Genomic DNA, 18,764 nt, shown 5'->3' on the forward strand with positions numbered 1-18,764 from the left:
AGGCTGAGAACTGTCAGCTGATGAGATACCCAGGAGGGTGGGGATGTGGGTCTGAATTCAGGGACGGGCTCAGTAAGTAGGCAATGGGACACCTGTGCAGAAAGTGCCCCTATCCCATCAGCCAAATACATGAGGATGACTTCGCTGGGATGAGGTCAGTGTCTACATGAATTCCCCTAGACGGAACAGTCCCCATTCTCTAGTACTGGCTCAGTCATGCACCTTGACCCTAAAGCCAGAGTCTCTCTGATGGCTACACCCAGTCCATCCAGCCCAGTTCCGTGACAGGACACCCAAAGCATTCTTGATTTGAGCCTAATGCTCTCCAGTACCTTCTTTGGATGCCCTGTGGAAGATGGACAGATTTCGTAAAATATGCTGTCCTCTATTTGTGGCCCTCTAGCTGGACTGTCTTGGTGCCCTTTCTGGACACTGAAAGGGATTCCTGACACTGATGCCTATCTGAACTGTGTCTGAACCTGCTCAACCATTGGAAGCTACTTTGGATGACCTCCAAAGCCAAACATTTTATGCATTCCAAAAAGGGAGAAAGATGACTCAGCAATTGTCTGCCTAATTTTCAGCTGCTGAACTATTTCAATGACATAATAAATATTTTAAATGATTATAATTATTCTTAAAATGTTAGTGAATTTTAAAAGTCCATCAGTTTGAATCAACAACATTATTTTAGATTTATTTTGGTACCATGGCGAAATTTTATTCATAATACCATTTTTTTGCTTAACTTCAGTTCTTTACACCTTGTTATATTATTCAAGTTCTTATAATTTTATGAGATTTAGGAATAGTCCTCTGATTATATGCCCTCCCTGTTAGCTGAATATAATTGTTAATAAACAATTTAATTGTTTTCCCTTTTCATAATATGTCATTTAAGTGAGCCATACTGGCCATTAGAAAGTTGTTCTCATTGAGATACTGCAGCTGCATGTTTTAGTTATAAAATTTCATACAAATATCACAACTAAATATATTAGACTTAGGCTGTAAAGGCAAAATTACACACCATGGCTTTGTTCTTGCCATTAATTACCTCTTTACAAATATTTTCTTACATTCCAGTAGGCAGAAATTTCTCTCAGGTAGCAAAGCAAATAAATACTGTAAGTTCTGTAGTGGTGATCAACATATTCTTTCCTTAATAAATTCGAAAAGAAAAAGACATGAAAAAGCATGAAGACAAAAGTCGAAGGCTTAGGGATTAAATAGTGTATGGCTGCCAGTTACGGAAATTGACAGAGACATTCTGTTGCTTGACACTACTTTATAGTTTGTGCTGGAAAAGTATGGTGGTCAAACTTTAATATTTTTATGATTGTCATAGTGTGATGAGTATGAGAATGTGAATCTCAACCTCCAATTGCAGGGGCCATATTGACAAGGGTTCTAGCTCTGCACCCTGAAATTCACTGCCACCTTTGCAGCAAGACCACACTACCTATGGGTTGCTGCCAGTCAGTGACTGAGCACAACAGGATACTTAGAGCTATCCCTGGGAGAAGAGGGACTCCTTTGACAGATGACTGGCTCAAGACTCCCAAGTAACCTTGCCAAACTTTCCTTAGACTTTACAGCAGTCTGGAATGCTTCTACCCAACCTTCCTTCACTCAGGGTGGACATCCATTGTGCTCTGACAGCTCTCCCATCCCTACCCAGATCCCTCCCCATTCTCTCTCACAGGCGTTTTGCACATTTAATTCTGTTTTGGCATTTGCTTCTCTGAGGACCCAGATGAAAACACATATGATCAAGGGAATAGTTTTCAAGTCAGCATGTCTAAATGTCTTTAAATCAAACTACATTCTATATATATCCCTGTCTGATAATATTTTTGTAGTATCTGATAGTTATAAAAGTAACACATGTTCATTAGACAAAATATGGAAAACCTTTACGGCTTGCACTCTTTTTTTTTTTTTTTTTTTTTTTTTTTGAGACTGACTCTCACTCTGTCACCTAGGCTGGAGTACAATAGCGTGATCTTGGCTCACTGCAATCTCCGCCTCCCCGGCTCAAGAGATTCTCCTGCCTCAGCCTCCCGAGTAGGTGGGACTACAGGTGCCCGCCACCACGCCTGACTAATTTTTTGTATTTTTGGTAGAGACGGGGTTTCACCATGTTAGCCAGGATGGTCTCGATCTGACCTTGTGATCCACCCGCCTCAGCCTCCCAAAGTGCTGGGATTACAGGTGTGAGCCACCGCGCCCAGCCTATGCTTTGCACTCTCTTATGGCAACATTTTTTATGGTCTTTAGTATTCAATAATGAAGGAAAGTTATTTGTGTCACAAACACCTATCCTACCCTGACATGACTTGGGAACCACATTTAAAAGTCCATTTTCACAAATTATTGGTAAAATAAACTCTGATACATCCAAGCTATGCAACTGTCCAATATAAACCTACTGTTGCATTCTTTAGTGGAGCAATTTTCATGCTGCCTTATTAAGTTCATACAGCAAAACAGAAGGAAAACCCAGAAGGATTCACATCAAAATGCTAGTTTTGATATTTTGAGTAGCTACTTTGATATTTTGGGTCTTTTTGTTTTATTTCATGTTTTTGCTTATTTCTGTTGTTTGAATAATAAGGGGGGATACTCAATTGCTATCCTAGGGTTCAGCGTCTTCTTTGGGGTACTTTAAATTAAAGTAGATATTCTATCTTGGGTACTTCATTCATCTGGAGAACATGGCATGCTTCCTTATCAGTTAAATCACAGAGTTGACAATTAACTGATATTATGGCTAATAATATCAGTTAATTACTGATATACTGTTGGGTGGTATGCCTCTCACTATGATGTAATACATCTTTCAGTGTAAACTGCTTTTCAAAAGTATTTGCCAATAGGAAATATGGTCAGTATTAGCATAAATCAGACTATAACAAGAAGCAGAAATTTGTTATCCTGTTGCTTTTTCTATGGTGATAAATAAATAGTCCCTCTAGCAGCCCAGATTTATGTTACCAAGAAGTCAGTGGACTTTGGACTGGTAAATCAAAATTCAGGAAATTTGAGGGCCCAGATCTGTCTCTAGCTATGTGCAAGAAATCAGACAAACTTACACAACCTTTCTCCAACAAGCAAGGTTATGACTTCTGAGGTCTTATTCAACCTTTTCATTCCATGATTCCAAACAATCATTCTTGCTTTTTGAATGGCAATAATAGCAGGTACATCCTTGCAGTAAAAATGTGCTCTTCTTTTTCACTCAGGGACTGGTTACCCCAACCAGAAACACCCTCAAGCTAGTAAGGGGTTTTGCTGTAAGAATGCAATAGACCATCTTATAGGTATCCAAGGAGAGAAACCAAAAGTGTGATCAGACTGCATTGGTTTGGAGCTGAAAAGTAAGAACTAAGGCTATTTATGTAAGTTCTCATGTATCTTAAAAGAAGTCTAGACAGAGAGCATCTATTGGCAACTCTGCTATACTCTAATTCTTCAGTTCCTGTAGTTAACCAGTTATATTACTAAGTTTGATTTGTTAAAAAATAGAGAAGGTTGCATAGGCTTTTCCAGCAGTTAAGAAATCTATCTTTCTATCTATCTATCTATCTATCTATCTGTCTGTCTGTCTGTCTGTCTGTCTGTCTGTCTGTCTATCTATTCATCCATCCATCTTTCTATCCATCTATCTATCAATCATCTATCAATCCATCTATTTATCTCTATACTTTGAGGGGCTCAAGTCACTATTTCCCAGCTGCCAGGAGTGTAGGAAGTGCTGAGAATGTTGTCAGCTGATGGTTCACAGATGAAGGGAGGAGCTTTGCCCAAGGTGGCCACCAGTTCCAACTTTACATTTATAATAAATATGGGGAAGGAGAAACAATCTTAGTGAGGGTTTCCATACACCATACACTTAGTGAGCATTTCCATACATTGATGGTCCAAGCATTCTGGGGCGTAACTGACAAGATCAAGAACTTTCCTTGCTGAGCATACTCCTTGGCCCAAAAATGCTATTTAAACAAACGTATCCCAAGGTACTAATGAAGGATGTGCACAGATGTTTGACTATTGAGATGTTTATTCAGTATTGTCAGTGAAGAAACCACCTAAGTATCCAATAGCACAACAGTTTGTTGAGTAATGCATACTATGGAATATAACACAGCTGTTAGAAATGAGATGGTATCTGCTTTCTTGACAGGAAAACTTATCTCAATAAAGGGCCAAGCAAAGGAGGCAGGTTATGAAACACATGTATAGCAGGTTCCTAGTTTTATTTGTTCAAATCATTTTATAAGTGCATAAGAAACACCTGGAGAATAATATGCCAAAATACTAATAGTGATTACCTCTGTGTAGTGGAGAGTAGGATTAGATAGGATTTTATTTCCTTTGGGCGTTGTGCATTTATTGAATGCCTTATAGAGAGTACATGCTTACTGTGTTAGCCAAAGGCCAATAAAATTGTTTTTTAAAATAAGTGCCTCCAATTGTCCACAATTATGAAATTTGTTGATAAAATGCTGCAAGATAAGTTCTTTTTTTCTGATTAAAGTATCCCAACTGTCAAGTAATTCTCATTTCAGAGATGGAACCTCAACTTTCCTCTCTGTACATTTATATTTAACTCCTCTCACATGTATTTAGGCAAAGAAAATATTTAAGTGAAGAAAACAAATTTTTGGCACTCACATGAAGGCCATTTTTAAGCTTGTCAAATTATTCTCAGGGTGGATGTCCTGGGAAGTAAGATGAGTGACATACCTCTCTTGTGGGTATAAAATACTTGAGCATTAGCCAACTAATTAGTACCTAACTCCTAATGGTACAGACAAACTCACTGTTTCTGGTGCTGCTTAAGAGGGTGTTGACAAGAAGCATCATGATCATGAAATCAGGTAACCAAAAAACAGGAATCCAGACATTGTCTGCCTCTCCTTTTTATTTATTTTTCTTTATTATTATTTTTGTTTTTAGAGTTTCTAGCTAAAAACAGAGCTGAAGTCATTGTAAAAAAGACACATTATAATTTTCCATATGCTACTTCTCTAGATTTTTCAGAAAATCCCCTTTCATCACAAAAATCCTTCTGCAGACCATAAACACATAAAGATCTTTTAGACATTCATTCCACTACTGTTCCTTCTTAGAAGCATTATATTTTCGATCACGTTTTAAAACATCACTAACATTGCAACAACAGATATCAAAAGGTAATAAAACATACTGTAAAAAAATTACGTGTTTTGTTTGAAATATGGCATTTATTTTACAATGCACATATTAGGTCGAATTGTAACAAGCATTATTTTCCCTACTCTCCTAGAGTATGCACACAGGTTACTCTGAATGCAATGCAACAAGCCTTTTCCACCAGCTTTAACTCACCTTCTGTACCAAAGGGCAAACCTACCACTATGGCTTGTGATGGCTTACAAAGAAAAACTGAAGCATAGCCTTAAGAAAAATGCTGCAAGATGTGTCTATGAAGAGCACTGCAGTGAGTTGTTAGGGCAAGGGGCACATGGCCTTACATAGGCTGTCCCAGGCAATGCCCAGCCTCATCCTGTAAGGAAGTCGGAAGTCTCCGCTTTGGAAACTAGTTAGCTCACACTCTTTTCGGGTTTGTTCTCTTCTGGGCACTCCTAGTTTTAATGTTCTTCTTGGGACTGGCTGGTTTGGGAGCAGGAGGCTTTCCCTTTGGTTTGGGGGGATTACTACGACTGGTGCGCCCGGCTGTTTTCTTCTTGTCCTGAACTGTTCTCCGCTGTTCCTGCAGCCTCTCTTCCCACTGCTGAAAGGCAATTTGTAAACATAACTGTCAAATTATCTCACCCCTTTATGATGCTCAGCTAATGTGAAAATTAAGGCAAGTTTTTCACCATAATATATTAATGATGGTAACAATTGTAATAGCTACCCTATGTCAAGCACTTATCATGTACCAGGTGACTTGGAAAGTGCTCAGTGTGTGATGAAGTTTCCACATGCATTCATTTCATTGAAACAACAGTCCTTCCAAATAGGCACCACTGACAGGGTCAGGAAACAAGCCCAAAGACGTTATTTGCAGTGCACAGAGCTGGTAAATGTCAGAGTCAGGATTCAAATTCACCCACTCTGACTCCAGAGCCTGAGGCCCTCACCCATGCACTTTTGACCACTAGCCCTATAATGCAACATTCCTACAGTGCAAAGCCTTCTAAAAAGGCTCTTATTTCATGGCTACTAGCATTAGTTTACCCCATGTCACTGGGAAGTCAGGGGTTTGTTCACTTCTTTCTCCCACATCCAAAGGAAGACAGAGTCCCCTTCTACACCTAGTCATCCGCTAACGTGCTAGCTATCCAGAACCATTGGGAAGTGAGTCATTCTGAAAAATCAAGTTTCTCTGATAGAAAAAAATTTATTCTTTAAATAGCTCAAGTAAGGAACAATAAAAAAGTGAGTCCACTTGAATTGACATTGCTTTATATTAACACAGATGTCCCTGCTTGGCTAGAGTCTATTTCATTCAGCCAAAAGTTTGAACACAGTCATCAGCTGGGTATTATTCTAGGCACTAGGAATGCAATGAAAAGAAAAACATTGTCCCCACTGTGCAATGACACACTTCTAGTCTATTCTAAAATAATAAACTCACTATGGTATGTTGCTATCATGTGGTGATATTTGCAAATTTCTACTGAAGTATATTGGAAAATATGCTGCCAAACTGAATGGTCCCCACAGCTATGATTATTGAATGCTTTCCTCTCGGCAAGCTCAGGTTCTCACGGTCTGCTTGCCTTCATGTATTGATGCTTCTAATCTACTGTAGTCCTGGAAACCAGATAACCAATCTTGCTAGAATTTCCTGTCTAATAGAACTAAGCATGCTCCTGAGCAGCTCATGAGTTTTTAGCTCTGATTTAACACAATAGTGTTTGGTTCTCTTATTCAGAAATGCACTGACTAGTGGAGGCTGTGTTCTAACTACGTTCTCCATAACTCAATTGTTAATATATACTTTTCTCTTGCTTGGAACTCTTTATTGGTGCAAACTAAGAGAGCATAGGCAATAGCAATATGTTTTGTGAACCTGTAAACACAAATTCTTCTGAATATATATGACATATTTTGCAGATAAGGGATGCTTTAAAAATTTAAAACCAATTACCTGGTGTCTTTAGATTGGTATAATTTCACATCTCTGGGAAAAAAATTATTCTAACTCCTCTAATTGAATTACCAATATTTCTACAATGTTACCACAAAAATCATAGATTTGACGGCAAAACGATTACTTTTTGCATATAATTTTTGACAAAAGTCTTAAATTATTATAAATACAGGAAAAGATTCTGCTATGTATAGTGATAGGGTAAGTTTTAGTACTAGATATTTCACCCCTCCAAATATATGTCAGTTTTAATCTCAATGGATATTAAGTCTGCTCAAGTGTCTCATGGTTCACTGAAACAACTACATGTAATAAAGAAACAAAAGGCTCATTTAACTTGGAAATAACCAGTACCTTAGTATTGAACACAACTAAATCACCTTTGAAGTCGAATGATAGATTCCTGGTAAAAATTCTGAGTGAGAATAGCTACACTCTTAACGGCCTATTCAAAAGACAAATACTGTTGCTATTGCTGGCTCTTATGAGAGCTTGGAGATTAGAGAATGGGAAGAATTCCCCAACTCTGAAGAAATCTGTTACGTGCACTTACATCCATCTTCACAGCATTGTTCATGATACTTACTATGGATCTTTTACTAAGCTGATCTCTCCATTTTTCAACTAAGCAATTTTCAAGAAGCATCATCCTGAAAAAAATTATCTTAGTAAACAGATTTTTATTACAAAAGTAAAAAGCTAAAAATACAGAAATTGTAAAAAAGTTATTCAATAATCCTTTACCCCATAATCCACACATCCACCATTTATATTTTATTGGTGTTTCCTTTCATTCCTCCTTGTAAGAATATTAATTATATTTATTAGATCACATTGTGTATTTAGATGATCGGCTGATCTGCAAATTTCCTTTTGTCATTATATGATCTAAATTTTCTGATGTAATTAGAATAATTTAAAAATATAATGTTAATAATATAATACTATGAATATGGATATCCATAATATATCTAGCCATTTCTTTATTGCTGAATTCCCCTTTTGCTTAGCTATGATTACCAGTATTGCATTGAATAACCCTGTATACAGTAGTGTGCACTGGCTTATTATTTTCTTAGGACAGATTTTTAAAATAAAATAACTGAGTTAAAGGGTATGTATTTTTTAAAAAGATTTTCAATGCATAGTGCCAAGTTGTTTTCAAAATGGTTGCACTTTCATCCAATTCACTAACATTAAGAATTAGGTGAAAATGGAATCTTATTTTTATTTGGATTTAGAATTAATGAGATAATTTTTTTAATGTTTACTTACTATTTGTATTCTATTTGTATTACTATTTGAACTTCTCTATATAAATTTCTGTATATATATTTCTATATCGTGGTCTCAATGTTTAAATATTAATTTTATGAACTCTTTAGTAAGATTACTATTTTTTCATATCTTTTGCAAGTATGTTTCTCAATTTTTATTTGCCTATCATTATTTGTGATTTTTATATGTATAATATTATGCAGTCAGATATGTGTATTGATATTTTTCCTTGTAATTTCTTACATTACTTTTATGTTTACAAATTACTTTTCAGATATAACATATTTAGTCACCTAATTTTGTCCTTTTTTTAAAGTTCTTAGAATATTTATCTATTTAATCCATTTGAAAGTTATTGGAAAGTACAGTATAAAGTGAAAAGAATGTATTTTTTACAAATAAGAATATTTTCAACATTTACCAAACAATACATTCATTTTCTATTGATGTGCCATATTTCCTTCATAATGAAAAGCTGTATTTTATGCATTAAAACCTGTTTCAAGAGTTTTTGCTCTGTTTCATTTATCTTTACGTCTACTGTTGCATCACATGGTTTTAACAAGTGTAACTTTACACCAGGTTTGCGGGTCTCATAAGGAAGATTTCCTCTCTTATTTTCAGAATTGTCTTTACATACCCTTACCAATTTATTAGAATCATTTGTGAGGACATAAGTCCCAATTATCCAAAACTATTTTTACTGGGATGGATTATAATCCATTCATCTCTCCAGATAGAATGTAATGACTAACAACCTGGTATCCCCAACTGGATCTCTAGCACTGCAGCAGATGCAAACACCTTGGTAGAGATGAGTCCAGAATCACTGATTGCTTCTTTAAGGAGACAAGATATACGCAGAATCTGGCTTTAAAACCAAGAACTCAAGGTGATATCCATGTTGTAAGGAGGGCACCCAAGTACTGATAGAATACAGAAAAGTGGAGTTAGTTCCCAAAGATGTTTTTGGTTTCTTTTCAGAGGAATAGTCTTAGGTTATATCTAGAAGAAACAGATGAGCATTAACAGCAGAGAATGGGAGGGATGCCTTGTTATGTAATACTGAGTGATTTTGCTGGAGAAGTATACTGCATCAACTTATGGGGCCCAACATGGAGGCTGGGCTCAAGAGTTTGACTTTATATTACAAGTAATGTACCAATATCCAAAAAAAATTTAGAAAGAAAGCGAGGCCAGGGAGACAAATACACACAGCTAGAATTTGTGTGTGTGTGAAGCATATATTTATTTGTTTATACATTGCCTTGTGATGATTTGAATTGAGAACCACATATTTGATTCAGAAATCACCTTAAAGTGTGTGTGTGTGTGTGTGTGCGTGTGCGTTTGTTTGCAATACTCTATCAAATATTATGAAGTGTTTATATGGAAAACATGTGGAACTATAGTCTCAAATCGCTACTTACTTCATCTGTAAGCTATTAAAGTGGCCTTAAAAATTCAGTATTTGCCACTCTAAAATTGTTTGAATGATTTGAAAAGAATTGTTCTTCCTTAAAACAGTTGACTTGCCTGTAAATTTTGAAGCCACTTAACAAATTTGGAAATTGATTTTTAAAGACTCTATTCAAATACTCATATTTTGATTTTTCCTTCATTCTGTGAAGAATTAATTGATAGAATATATGCTATTCAAACAGAGGCATCTGTTAAACTAATTTTTTTAAAAAGACTTTGGCATATTTTTGTTATATTTTTAAACCATGACTGCTAACTGAGATTGAGGTCTTCCTAACAGTGTGCATACAGTTCCTTCTGCCTCTTTGTGCCTACCTTGAGCGCCACTCGTAACACATGATGAGAACATCTTGATGGGGCAGGATGTGTGGACACTGGCAAGAAGAATTTGTAATGAGCGGGACTTGAGTTCGAGGGATGGGTGATGCGGACTTGAAGATCTCTTTTACATCCACCACCGTTGTGACCTCATTGCAGCCACTCCTCTGCACAGCTTTTATTTTGGCATGAATAACTGCAATTTAAAAATAGATAAAAGTGTTGTTGAAGGTTTTGGGGAAAAACTAGGGATGGTGTATTCATGCCAACTTCTGAGCCTCTCTTAAAGAATCACTCCTGTAATTATGGTTATGTCCAAGTGGCCTGAGTGCAGGCAAACAGCCCACACAGTCATATGCTAAATGGATGGTGTCCTATATTGTCAACATTGTCTTAAATGTTCCGGGGCATACTGCAAGATAGGAAAGCAAGCTGAAAAGCAGGTTTTAGTCTTTCTCTGACTTTAGGTCAGTAAAAAATTCACAGAAACATATATTTGTATTCTTCCTTGTGGTAATTTGAAGTGGGGATCATATATATTCAGATCAGAAGTCATCTTAAGGTTTGCATTTCTTCAATCACTCATCTGATGCTTGAGCTGCTTCTGTTTTACAGAGATAGTTATTAGTCATAACATTTTTGAACTGGAGGGAGTCTCTGAGGACTACTGTTCTCAATCTTTAAATTTCACAGACTGACAAAGTAGACCCATGGTGAGCAGAGATAGAACTGTTATTACAGATGGCTGTTAATGTCACTGTCTCTGACCAAGTTTTAAATGCTGGTTTCTGTGGTCTCTTGCTATTACTGCCTCCCATAGAGTTGTAATCAGCCTAATATGGCTCTGTCTTGGATTCCATTTCAGGAAGCCAGTTTATGAAGACACCAAAGGACTTGAATACAAAATGGTTTCTTCATCAAGGTCGTTCCAAGGCCATAACACCCCAGAGAACGACATGACAGTGAAACTCAGATTAGTATCTCAGGCTGGATCTTGGCAGAGGAGGGACTAAGTAAATCAGATTAGGATGGTAGCTACACAGAGCAGGCTATAAGAAAAAAAGCTACAGGAAAAGATAAACTACTTTTTGTTGTTGCTGAATTACCCACATTGGCTAAATATGATTCTGAAATCTGATAGTTTTGTAACAGCTTATTTTTTTTCAGATTTCTATATTTCTGTGATCCTCCTACTTTCATGTCTGATATATATCCTAAAGTTTCTTACTGATATAAAATTTCAATCTGCAAGATGAAAACTAAGTCAGCAAACAAAATAAGCATTTTCCCTAAAACCACTTTATGTTATTTCAGCAGAAATGATTTAAGACATGCAATGAAATATAAAGTAGGCAGCCCAAACAGACATTTTTAAAATGTCTGCCTTTTACATTTCTTTTTGAATTGAAAAAGAACATATGTTAATTAAATTTACTTTCAGATGACAATTGTGAAATTAAAATTACTTAAAACATTTCAAATTTCATGACTGACTTATTCATGGAAGAAAATGCTGAATGGTTCTTTCAAGTAAGAGAGGAGGGCAGTTAAACTAGTTCGGTAGTGTAACCATAGGATTTTGTGATTAACATTTTTTTCACAATTTATTTAAGATGTTAAATATTTGTAGCTAGTCACAAGTAAAAGGATATGCAGGCAGATCTCAATTGTCTGGGCCTATGGGCCTTAATTCTCTGACGCTCAGATAATCAGATCCATGGATCATTCTCCCATTCTTCCTGCAGCAGTAAAACCTCAGGAAGAGAACAGGTGGGGTGTGCCATCAGGGCTGATAAGCACTTCTCACCAAGACAAGGAGGATCAAGATGTCAAATTTTCAATCTGATGCATGTAATTGTTATCACCTGGGTCATTTCCTTTGTTTGCACTTGATTTATCCAGAAAAGCAAGACATTTTGCAGTTGTTATTGTGCCATATATTAATAGAATTCACATGATCAACTGGAAAAATAGTCAACCTTTTGTTTTCTTTAATTTATGACTAGCTTTAGTGAGAGCGACCTTATTGAGATTCCAGCTTTGTAATGAACCAAGTCTCAAAAGTAAATGGCTTTAACAGATGACTTACCGTAGCTGTAGTTTCTGCTGAGATATGTTGCCAAAGTTGGCTTCACCTTTTTACACTTGCACCGATCTAAAAAAGGCAGAAGAGGCAGCAAGTTGGAAAGAGAACAGAAATCACTCAGGAGAGGAGAAGTAGAGGGAACATCAACGAAGAAAGAACTCACCGGGGCTTAGGCGTTTACAGTCAACATCAAGAGGCCTTTCCTGTACCATCATGTCTGGTGTGATGTCTATCCACTTAACATCTGAAACACAAACAGGGCCACATGGGCGTGGTTGGTGATTTGGTCTGTTCACCCAGCTGGTATAAAGAGCCCTCTGAAGATATAAACTAAAACAGTATCGCAAAAGAATAGTATTTAATGGTAAAAATGGGCCAGGCGAGGTGGCTCACACCTGTAATCCCAGCAGTTTGGGAGGCCGAGGAGGGCAGATCACCTGAGGTCAGGAGTTTGAGACCAGTCTGGCCAATATGGTGAAACCCCGTCTCTACTAAAAACACAAAAATTAGCCAGGCATGGTGGTGGATGCCTGTAATCCCAGCTACTCTAGAGGCTAAGGCAGGAGAATCGCTTGAACCCGGCAGGCGAAGGTTGCAGTGAGCTGAGATTGTGCCATTGCACTCCAGCCTGGGCAACAGAGTGAGGCTCCGTCTCAAAAAAAAGAAAACAAAACAAAAAATATTTATATATAGTAAAAACGGCATGTGATTATTGACTTCTCCTTTCATAATGATATCCAGGGCTTAGGAAAGAAATCCTCTGGGGGAATATTTGCCTATCCAAGCACAAATTGATGTGAATGTATATCCATTTAACCTCACTGGTATATACAACCAAACTGGATAAATCACATCACTCTCTCCCAAAGTCATATTTAAATGTTGATTTTCCAAGTTAACAGTTTATGTTAATCAAAATAACCAAAATATTTCCAAATCCCTACCTCATATCTTGCAGTGCAGAAACAGTTCACAGGTATATAACCAAAACCAAGCATAACCCTCTATTATTTATATAATTTAAACAATAAATATGTTTTCTTTCCTAAAACTCTAAATTACAGAGGAGTTTCCATTTACCCTGTTCACTTAACCACTCCTCCTTCATGTTTAGGGCAATGCTCTGGGGTATAACTTCAGAGATTCCAGCACAGCAATATCATAGTCTGTTTAAATGTGGGGTAACCTGAGTCAGATAAAGCCTGGATAAAAGAATGCAAAAATATTCCTAGGTTTCATTTCAAGAAGTGAATTTAAACCTCTCCTTCTTTTTAGAAAAGCAGTCAAATGACCAAAGAAAAAAGAAGGAGGTGGAAGCAGAGATGGGGTTAACTAAAATGCCACAGTAGTTGACTCCGGGTCAATGACTATGAAACAGACCTCACAATTTTCCAGGGAAACTGCAATTACAAATCTCACTCCTGGTGGGAAGCAATGACCATTACTGCTTTTTCAGAAAAAAAACTTTTTAAGAAGTAGCACTAAATGGAATGAGTATTGGCACCTGCCTGGTGAGATTATTTTGGGCATTAAATGAGTGAATAACGTGTAATGTGTTTAACACTTGCTCAGACACCTAGCAACACCTGTTTACTGCAATTATCATTTCTATTATTACTATAAATGCAAACATCATCAAAGGCTCCCTTTGTAAGCAAAATCTTTTTTTTTTTTTCTTTATGGGGTGCAGTGCTCTCCGCTAGCTCCTAAAATTCCTATGGGAGAAACCAGACTTTTTCTGAAGAAAATGTTTCCCCCATTCTTTCCCACCTCCTACAAGCCTCAGACGCCCCTGGCAGCCTTAGGTGTGGCCGCCCAGTTCTCAAGTGGCAGCCACAGCCCCGGGCGCCTCCTCGCCTCCCTCCATCCTTCCTACGGCCTCACCCTCCGGGAGGTCCGTGACGATGGCTTCAGGCGAGATGCACACGCCACGGTCATAGACGGGCAGCTCGTCGCAGGCCAGGCTTTCGGGCCAGCTGTGGTTGTACATCTTCATGAGGGGCTCGCAGTCGTCGCGCGCGCGTTGGCACACCGACTTGCACGGCTTGATAGGGTCGTGCAGGAACTCCAGGGTGCAAATGGGCGCGTACATGGCACAGAGGAAGAAGCGCAGCACGGCGCTGCAGTTCACGTCCACCAGCTCCTCGTACTGCTCGATGGCCAGGATGGCGTTCTCCTGCGTGCTGTGGTGCAGGTGGTTGGGCATCCGCGTGATGTTCCAGGGCATGTGCCGGCACATAGGGATGCGCACCGCCTCGCAGGGCGCGCCGCGCACGCCCAGCGCCAGGTGCAGCCACAGGCACAGCGCCACTAGGATGGAGAGGAACATGGCACTGCCCTCTCGCGCTGCGACCCCGGCAGACAGAAAGCGCCCTTCTCTTCCTGCCACCCTCATCTTTCGCTGTCCCTTCGCCGAGGAAGAAATCCTCTGGGGCGCAGGAGAGTTTCTTCCCCCAAACTCCAGTCGGCAGCAAAGCGGGGCCGCGGGGTCCGGCCGCGGAGCTCCGCCGTCTGGCACACAGGGCACGAGCAGCGCCAGTTCCTCAGCCTTCGGGGCGCGAACCCGCCCGGGCAGCTCCAGTCCCGGACTCCGCAGCTCGGAGCGCAGCCAGCCACGGCCATTGCGGGACCCTATTTATCCCGACACCTCCCCTGACGTGGGCTCGGAACGCTCCCTTGGCAGCTGCAGCCGCGGCGCGGGCTCCCCCTCGGCCGCCCCACCCCCAGGCCCGTCGGTGCAGAAGCGGTGACATCATCCCCTCTGGGCCGCAGCCCAGGGCTGGAAGCCTGCTTTCCCCCTAAAGTCCCTCCTTTTTAGTCTGGCCAGTCTTTTTTCTTCGGACCAAGAAAAAGAACCTCTGGCAGTTGTTTTCGACACCGGATACAAGAGGGTGCGGGAGAGAATTTCAAGAGAGAGAAAGACACTCTTTGGCTGAAAACTGAACTTTGCTCCCTCTGCCTTAGAGTTTTTCCAAGTATAGAGGTGGGGGAAAACAGGAGCTTCTGCTGCCCTCTAATTCTGAAATATATTTGCTTTCTCCGGTAGGGGGCATGAGGAGCGCTGAGGACAGTTGGGACACTGTCCTGCAAGGCAGGCGAGAGTGCAGTGAATGTCAGAACAGGAGGGTCACATTGTATAAATCACTCCCACTCCGCCCTTAGTTGTGTGGAGTGTGGTTTGTTGTTGTTGTTGCTAGTAGACAGTTTGGGCCGAAATTTTTCCAGTATAACACTTGGTTTGTTTCTGCTCCAGGAAGTTAACAACTGGGGGAAGGTGTGCTAGCATCTTCCAGCTTGAGAAATGTCTTCTAACATTTCCTCTTCCTTCTAACTCCCTTTTCCCCTCTGCAGCATTAGTGGAACCCAGGAGAAAACATTGGGCACCACAATCTGAAAGGTCTCCCCTGCTCTGATCCTTCATGCCAAAGGATTTCCACCTCAGCAGCCTAAAATCTTGATTTTTGATGTGCTCAGAGACTGTTGCTTGAGTTGAGTAAGAAGCTGTGTACTATGGGATGCAAGTATGTATGTTTTGCTTTCTCTTTTATCTTACTTGCATGAGGAAGAGGTAGTCCAATTGCTGGCTCAGCTATCTACAGAAAAGGGAGGCTTTATTTATATAAGATTGATGTATATCAATCTTCAGGTGGTAAGACTTCTGGTATATGCTATTTATTAGGGCATCAGCAATATGGAAACATGTTCTCTGAATGTTAATATTTAAAAACATAGTTTAACTTGAATTTAAGGCACATGGTTTTTCTCTCCAAAGCTTAAACCTACACAATTAGTTTAGTTTTGACTGAGGATTAAAACTGAAGACTAAGGATTAAAACAGGTGAGGAAACAACAAGCGCAAGTGACATCTATTGGGAATTTACAATGGTCAAGGTATGAAGCTAAGAACTTTAAATGCATTATCTTATTTTTTAGGGAACATGAATTAAACGTAGTAAGTGAAAAGGATAAATGAGACAAATACATTTCAGGATTCATCCAAAGAGTCTGGTTCTTATTTAGGGGAAGCCCAGGGTGTTCTTACACTGCCAAGCCACTCTAGAAAGGTAATCTAGTTCCTATAGAACCAGTCTCCACCTCCAAAGATGCCAAGCCAGGCTAGTAAAATATCACATGAGGAGGAAAGCCCAGATGACATCTCAAGCCATTTCTAGCAGTAAACTCCAATGAGTCTAAACCCTTCACTGAGTGAAAAAGATTTTCAGCTGGAGTTCCTACCAGGGGAGCAAGAGAAAGAGCTGAACTACCCTACACTTTTCCTATGAATCTGAGCAGGGCAAACTCGGAGAGGGCTCAAATTTCTGCAGCCAGTTTGAACCTGCTGCATCTGTTTAACTATGTAAGTACCAAGTCACAAAGTCTTATGGACTTCCCTGATGTTCTCTGAGGCATGCCCTTTAAGAAAAGGTAAGGGGAAATGAAGAGCCCTTCTTCCTAAAGCTCTCTGCCTGCCCCATTCGGCCCATTGGTAGTGTCTCTGGTGGTTCGACAGACAGGGGGCAGCAGAGAAGGATGCATCAGGAAAACCTGTCAACTGTCCCTCCTCTTCGGGACCTCCAGGGAGGCTGTGATTCTAGAACACCCTACTTCAGCATTCAGTCCATTCTTTCCATGCCTTACATTTATTTAACAAGGCTCGGGAAGTTGCCTCATTCAGTGGCTTCTCTCTGGTGACTCCTTTTGGTCTCCTCAAGTGCCTGTTCTTTGCCCATCCTTTAAATGTCTGGAGCTCTCTGGGGCTCCATCCTAATCCTTCTTCTCACACTCAACACTCCCCTGAACTCCAGGTTTTCTCACCCCCAACACTTAGGACATTTGGGGCCAGATAATTTTCTCTTCATTTGGGAGGGGGGAGGTGGCTGTACTGCACATTGTAGGAAGTTTAGTAGCATCCTTGGCCTCTACCCACAAAATGTCAGCGGTAGCCTCCTCCCCATCTACATTGTGATCATCAAAAATGTCTCCAGATATTGCCAAATGTTTCTTTGCTGGGGAGGGGGATGCGGAATTTCCCCGGGAACCACTGTTCTACTCTTCGGCTTCATTTACCACCTATGTACCTATGGCTTCCTAATCCAAAAGCTCTGCTGGTCTCCAGAAGTATTTATCCAGCTGTCCCTTGGATATTTCCACCTCTAATACTCCACAGTCAGCTCAAGATCAACCAATCCTAAAATGAATTGATCATCTCTCCTCACTCAGGACTGGACTCCCAGTGGCCCAAACCAGAAACCTCCCTCTCTGAGTTGAAATGCTTCTCTACAGCTCCCAACTGTCTTCCACCCTTTCCATGACCACTCCCGCTGCCTTAGCTGAGTCAGGATCATCTCTTTCCAGGATGATAACAGTAGCTTCCTCCTCTCCCTGCCTTCCCTCTGGCCCTACCCTTTCTGTTGTCTAAGTGGGCTTTCTAAAGCATATGCCTGATGATGCTCCTCCCTAGCTTTACATTGATTGATAGTTCCCACAGTCCTCAATATCAATGACAAATTCCTTAAAATGAGTGCTATGGCTTCAGAGTACTCCTCTACCTTGTCCTTGAACCCCAGCATTATTCTTTTCTTGTCCTTATGCCCTTCATTCAGGAATGTTATCTCCCACTTTCACCTGGCTCAATCTTAATCATCCTTGAAATGCAGTTCAAATGGAAAGACGCTATACATTTTTTTAGTTCCTTTCTTTTTTCTTGATTTCATATTTTATCACTATATTTTTAGAGACAGGGTCTCGCCATGTCACCCAGGCTGGATGGAGTGCAGTGGCATAGCTCACTGCAACCTCTAACTCCTGGGCTCAAGCGATCCTCCCACTTCAGCCTCCGGAGTAGCTGGGACTACAGGTGTGTGAGCCTCGCTCATTCCGTATTATAGATCCTAACATTACATAAATATAAACTCAATTAACCTTGTTCTTGAAGAAGCGAAACCCCCCAGACACCCAAACCACTCGGCTGGTGGTATTGCCAGGCGATGGGAGGAGCAGTCTCACTGTGACCTTGAGGCTATGTCCATGAGTCCTAGGCCCAATGCAAGGGCCTGTCTACTAGTCTCCTAGACTCTTCACTGGGAATGGGAGCTGAGAAGCGGCCATGATGAATAGCTAGTATCATTTCTTCAGGAAAAGACTCGTCTTTCCACTTTTAATTTGGAGGAAGAAGTTTGCAATTTTGTCGAGGGGCAATGTAGGCGGGGCAAACGTTTGCACAGCAAACGCAGCAGCTCTGCTTTTCCTATCTTGACCTTGAACTTGCCCCTCCGTGTGTGATTACCTGTTGAACACTGAAGTTAGTGGAGAAACACACTTCTCAGCACAGTCTCCCCCCATCCCCCCTCTTAAAACACGATGCCTCCCAGGATGCTAGTGGCACCACTGCCACTGCATTTCCTGTTGGCAGCAGTGAGCAGTGAAAACCGAAGCGGCAGAAGGCAGTGGCAG

General features: G+C 40.2%; 2 protein-coding genes across 2 annotated transcripts in view; one reads left to right on the forward strand and one right to left on the reverse strand.

Annotated features, from left to right (window-relative positions):
- Positions 1-4,920: 4,920 nt before the first annotated feature.
- On the reverse strand, positions 4,921-15,052 carry SFRP4 (secreted frizzled related protein 4). The gene is made up of 6 exons (XM_004045324.5): positions 14,196-15,052; positions 12,475-12,555; positions 12,315-12,380; positions 10,223-10,421; positions 7,734-7,797; positions 4,921-5,779 (listed from the first exon to the last, which is right to left on the reverse strand). Exons 1-6 carry the CDS (start codon positions 14,704-14,706, stop codon positions 5,594-5,596), a joined length of 1,107 nt encoding a protein of 368 aa, XP_004045372.3. The 5' UTR covers positions 14,707-15,052; the 3' UTR covers positions 4,921-5,593.
- A 3,619-nt stretch (positions 15,053-18,671) lies between these two features.
- Positions 18,672-18,764, forward strand: part of EPDR1 (ependymin related 1) — a 31,339-nt gene continuing 31,246 nt past the window's right edge. Inside the window, 1 exon segment of the mRNA XM_004045325.4 lies at positions 18,672-18,762. Within this exon segment, the coding sequence (XP_004045373.3) occupies positions 18,672-18,762 (91 nt within the window).

The sequence above is a fragment of the Gorilla gorilla genome, chromosome 6, assembly GCF_029281585.2.
Source record: "Gorilla gorilla gorilla isolate KB3781 chromosome 6, NHGRI_mGorGor1-v2.1_pri, whole genome shotgun sequence".
Classification (NCBI taxonomy): domain Eukaryota; kingdom Metazoa; phylum Chordata; class Mammalia; order Primates; family Hominidae; genus Gorilla; species Gorilla gorilla.

Excerpts from the sequence above, each read along its gene's own strand:
- SFRP4 (XM_004045324.5), bottom strand. The coding sequence starts at position 14,706 with ATGAGGGTGGCAGGAAGAGAAGGGCGCTTTCTGTCTGCCGGGGTCGCA. Across the intron at positions 12,556-14,195 it reads CGTCACGGACCTCCCGGAGG|ATGTTAAGTGGATAGACATC; the intron begins GTGAGGCCGTAG and ends TTTGTGTTTCAG. Across the intron at positions 12,381-12,474 it reads CTGTAAACGCCTAAGCCCCG|ATCGGTGCAAGTGTAAAAAG; the intron begins GTGAGTTCTTTC and ends TGCCTTTTTTAG.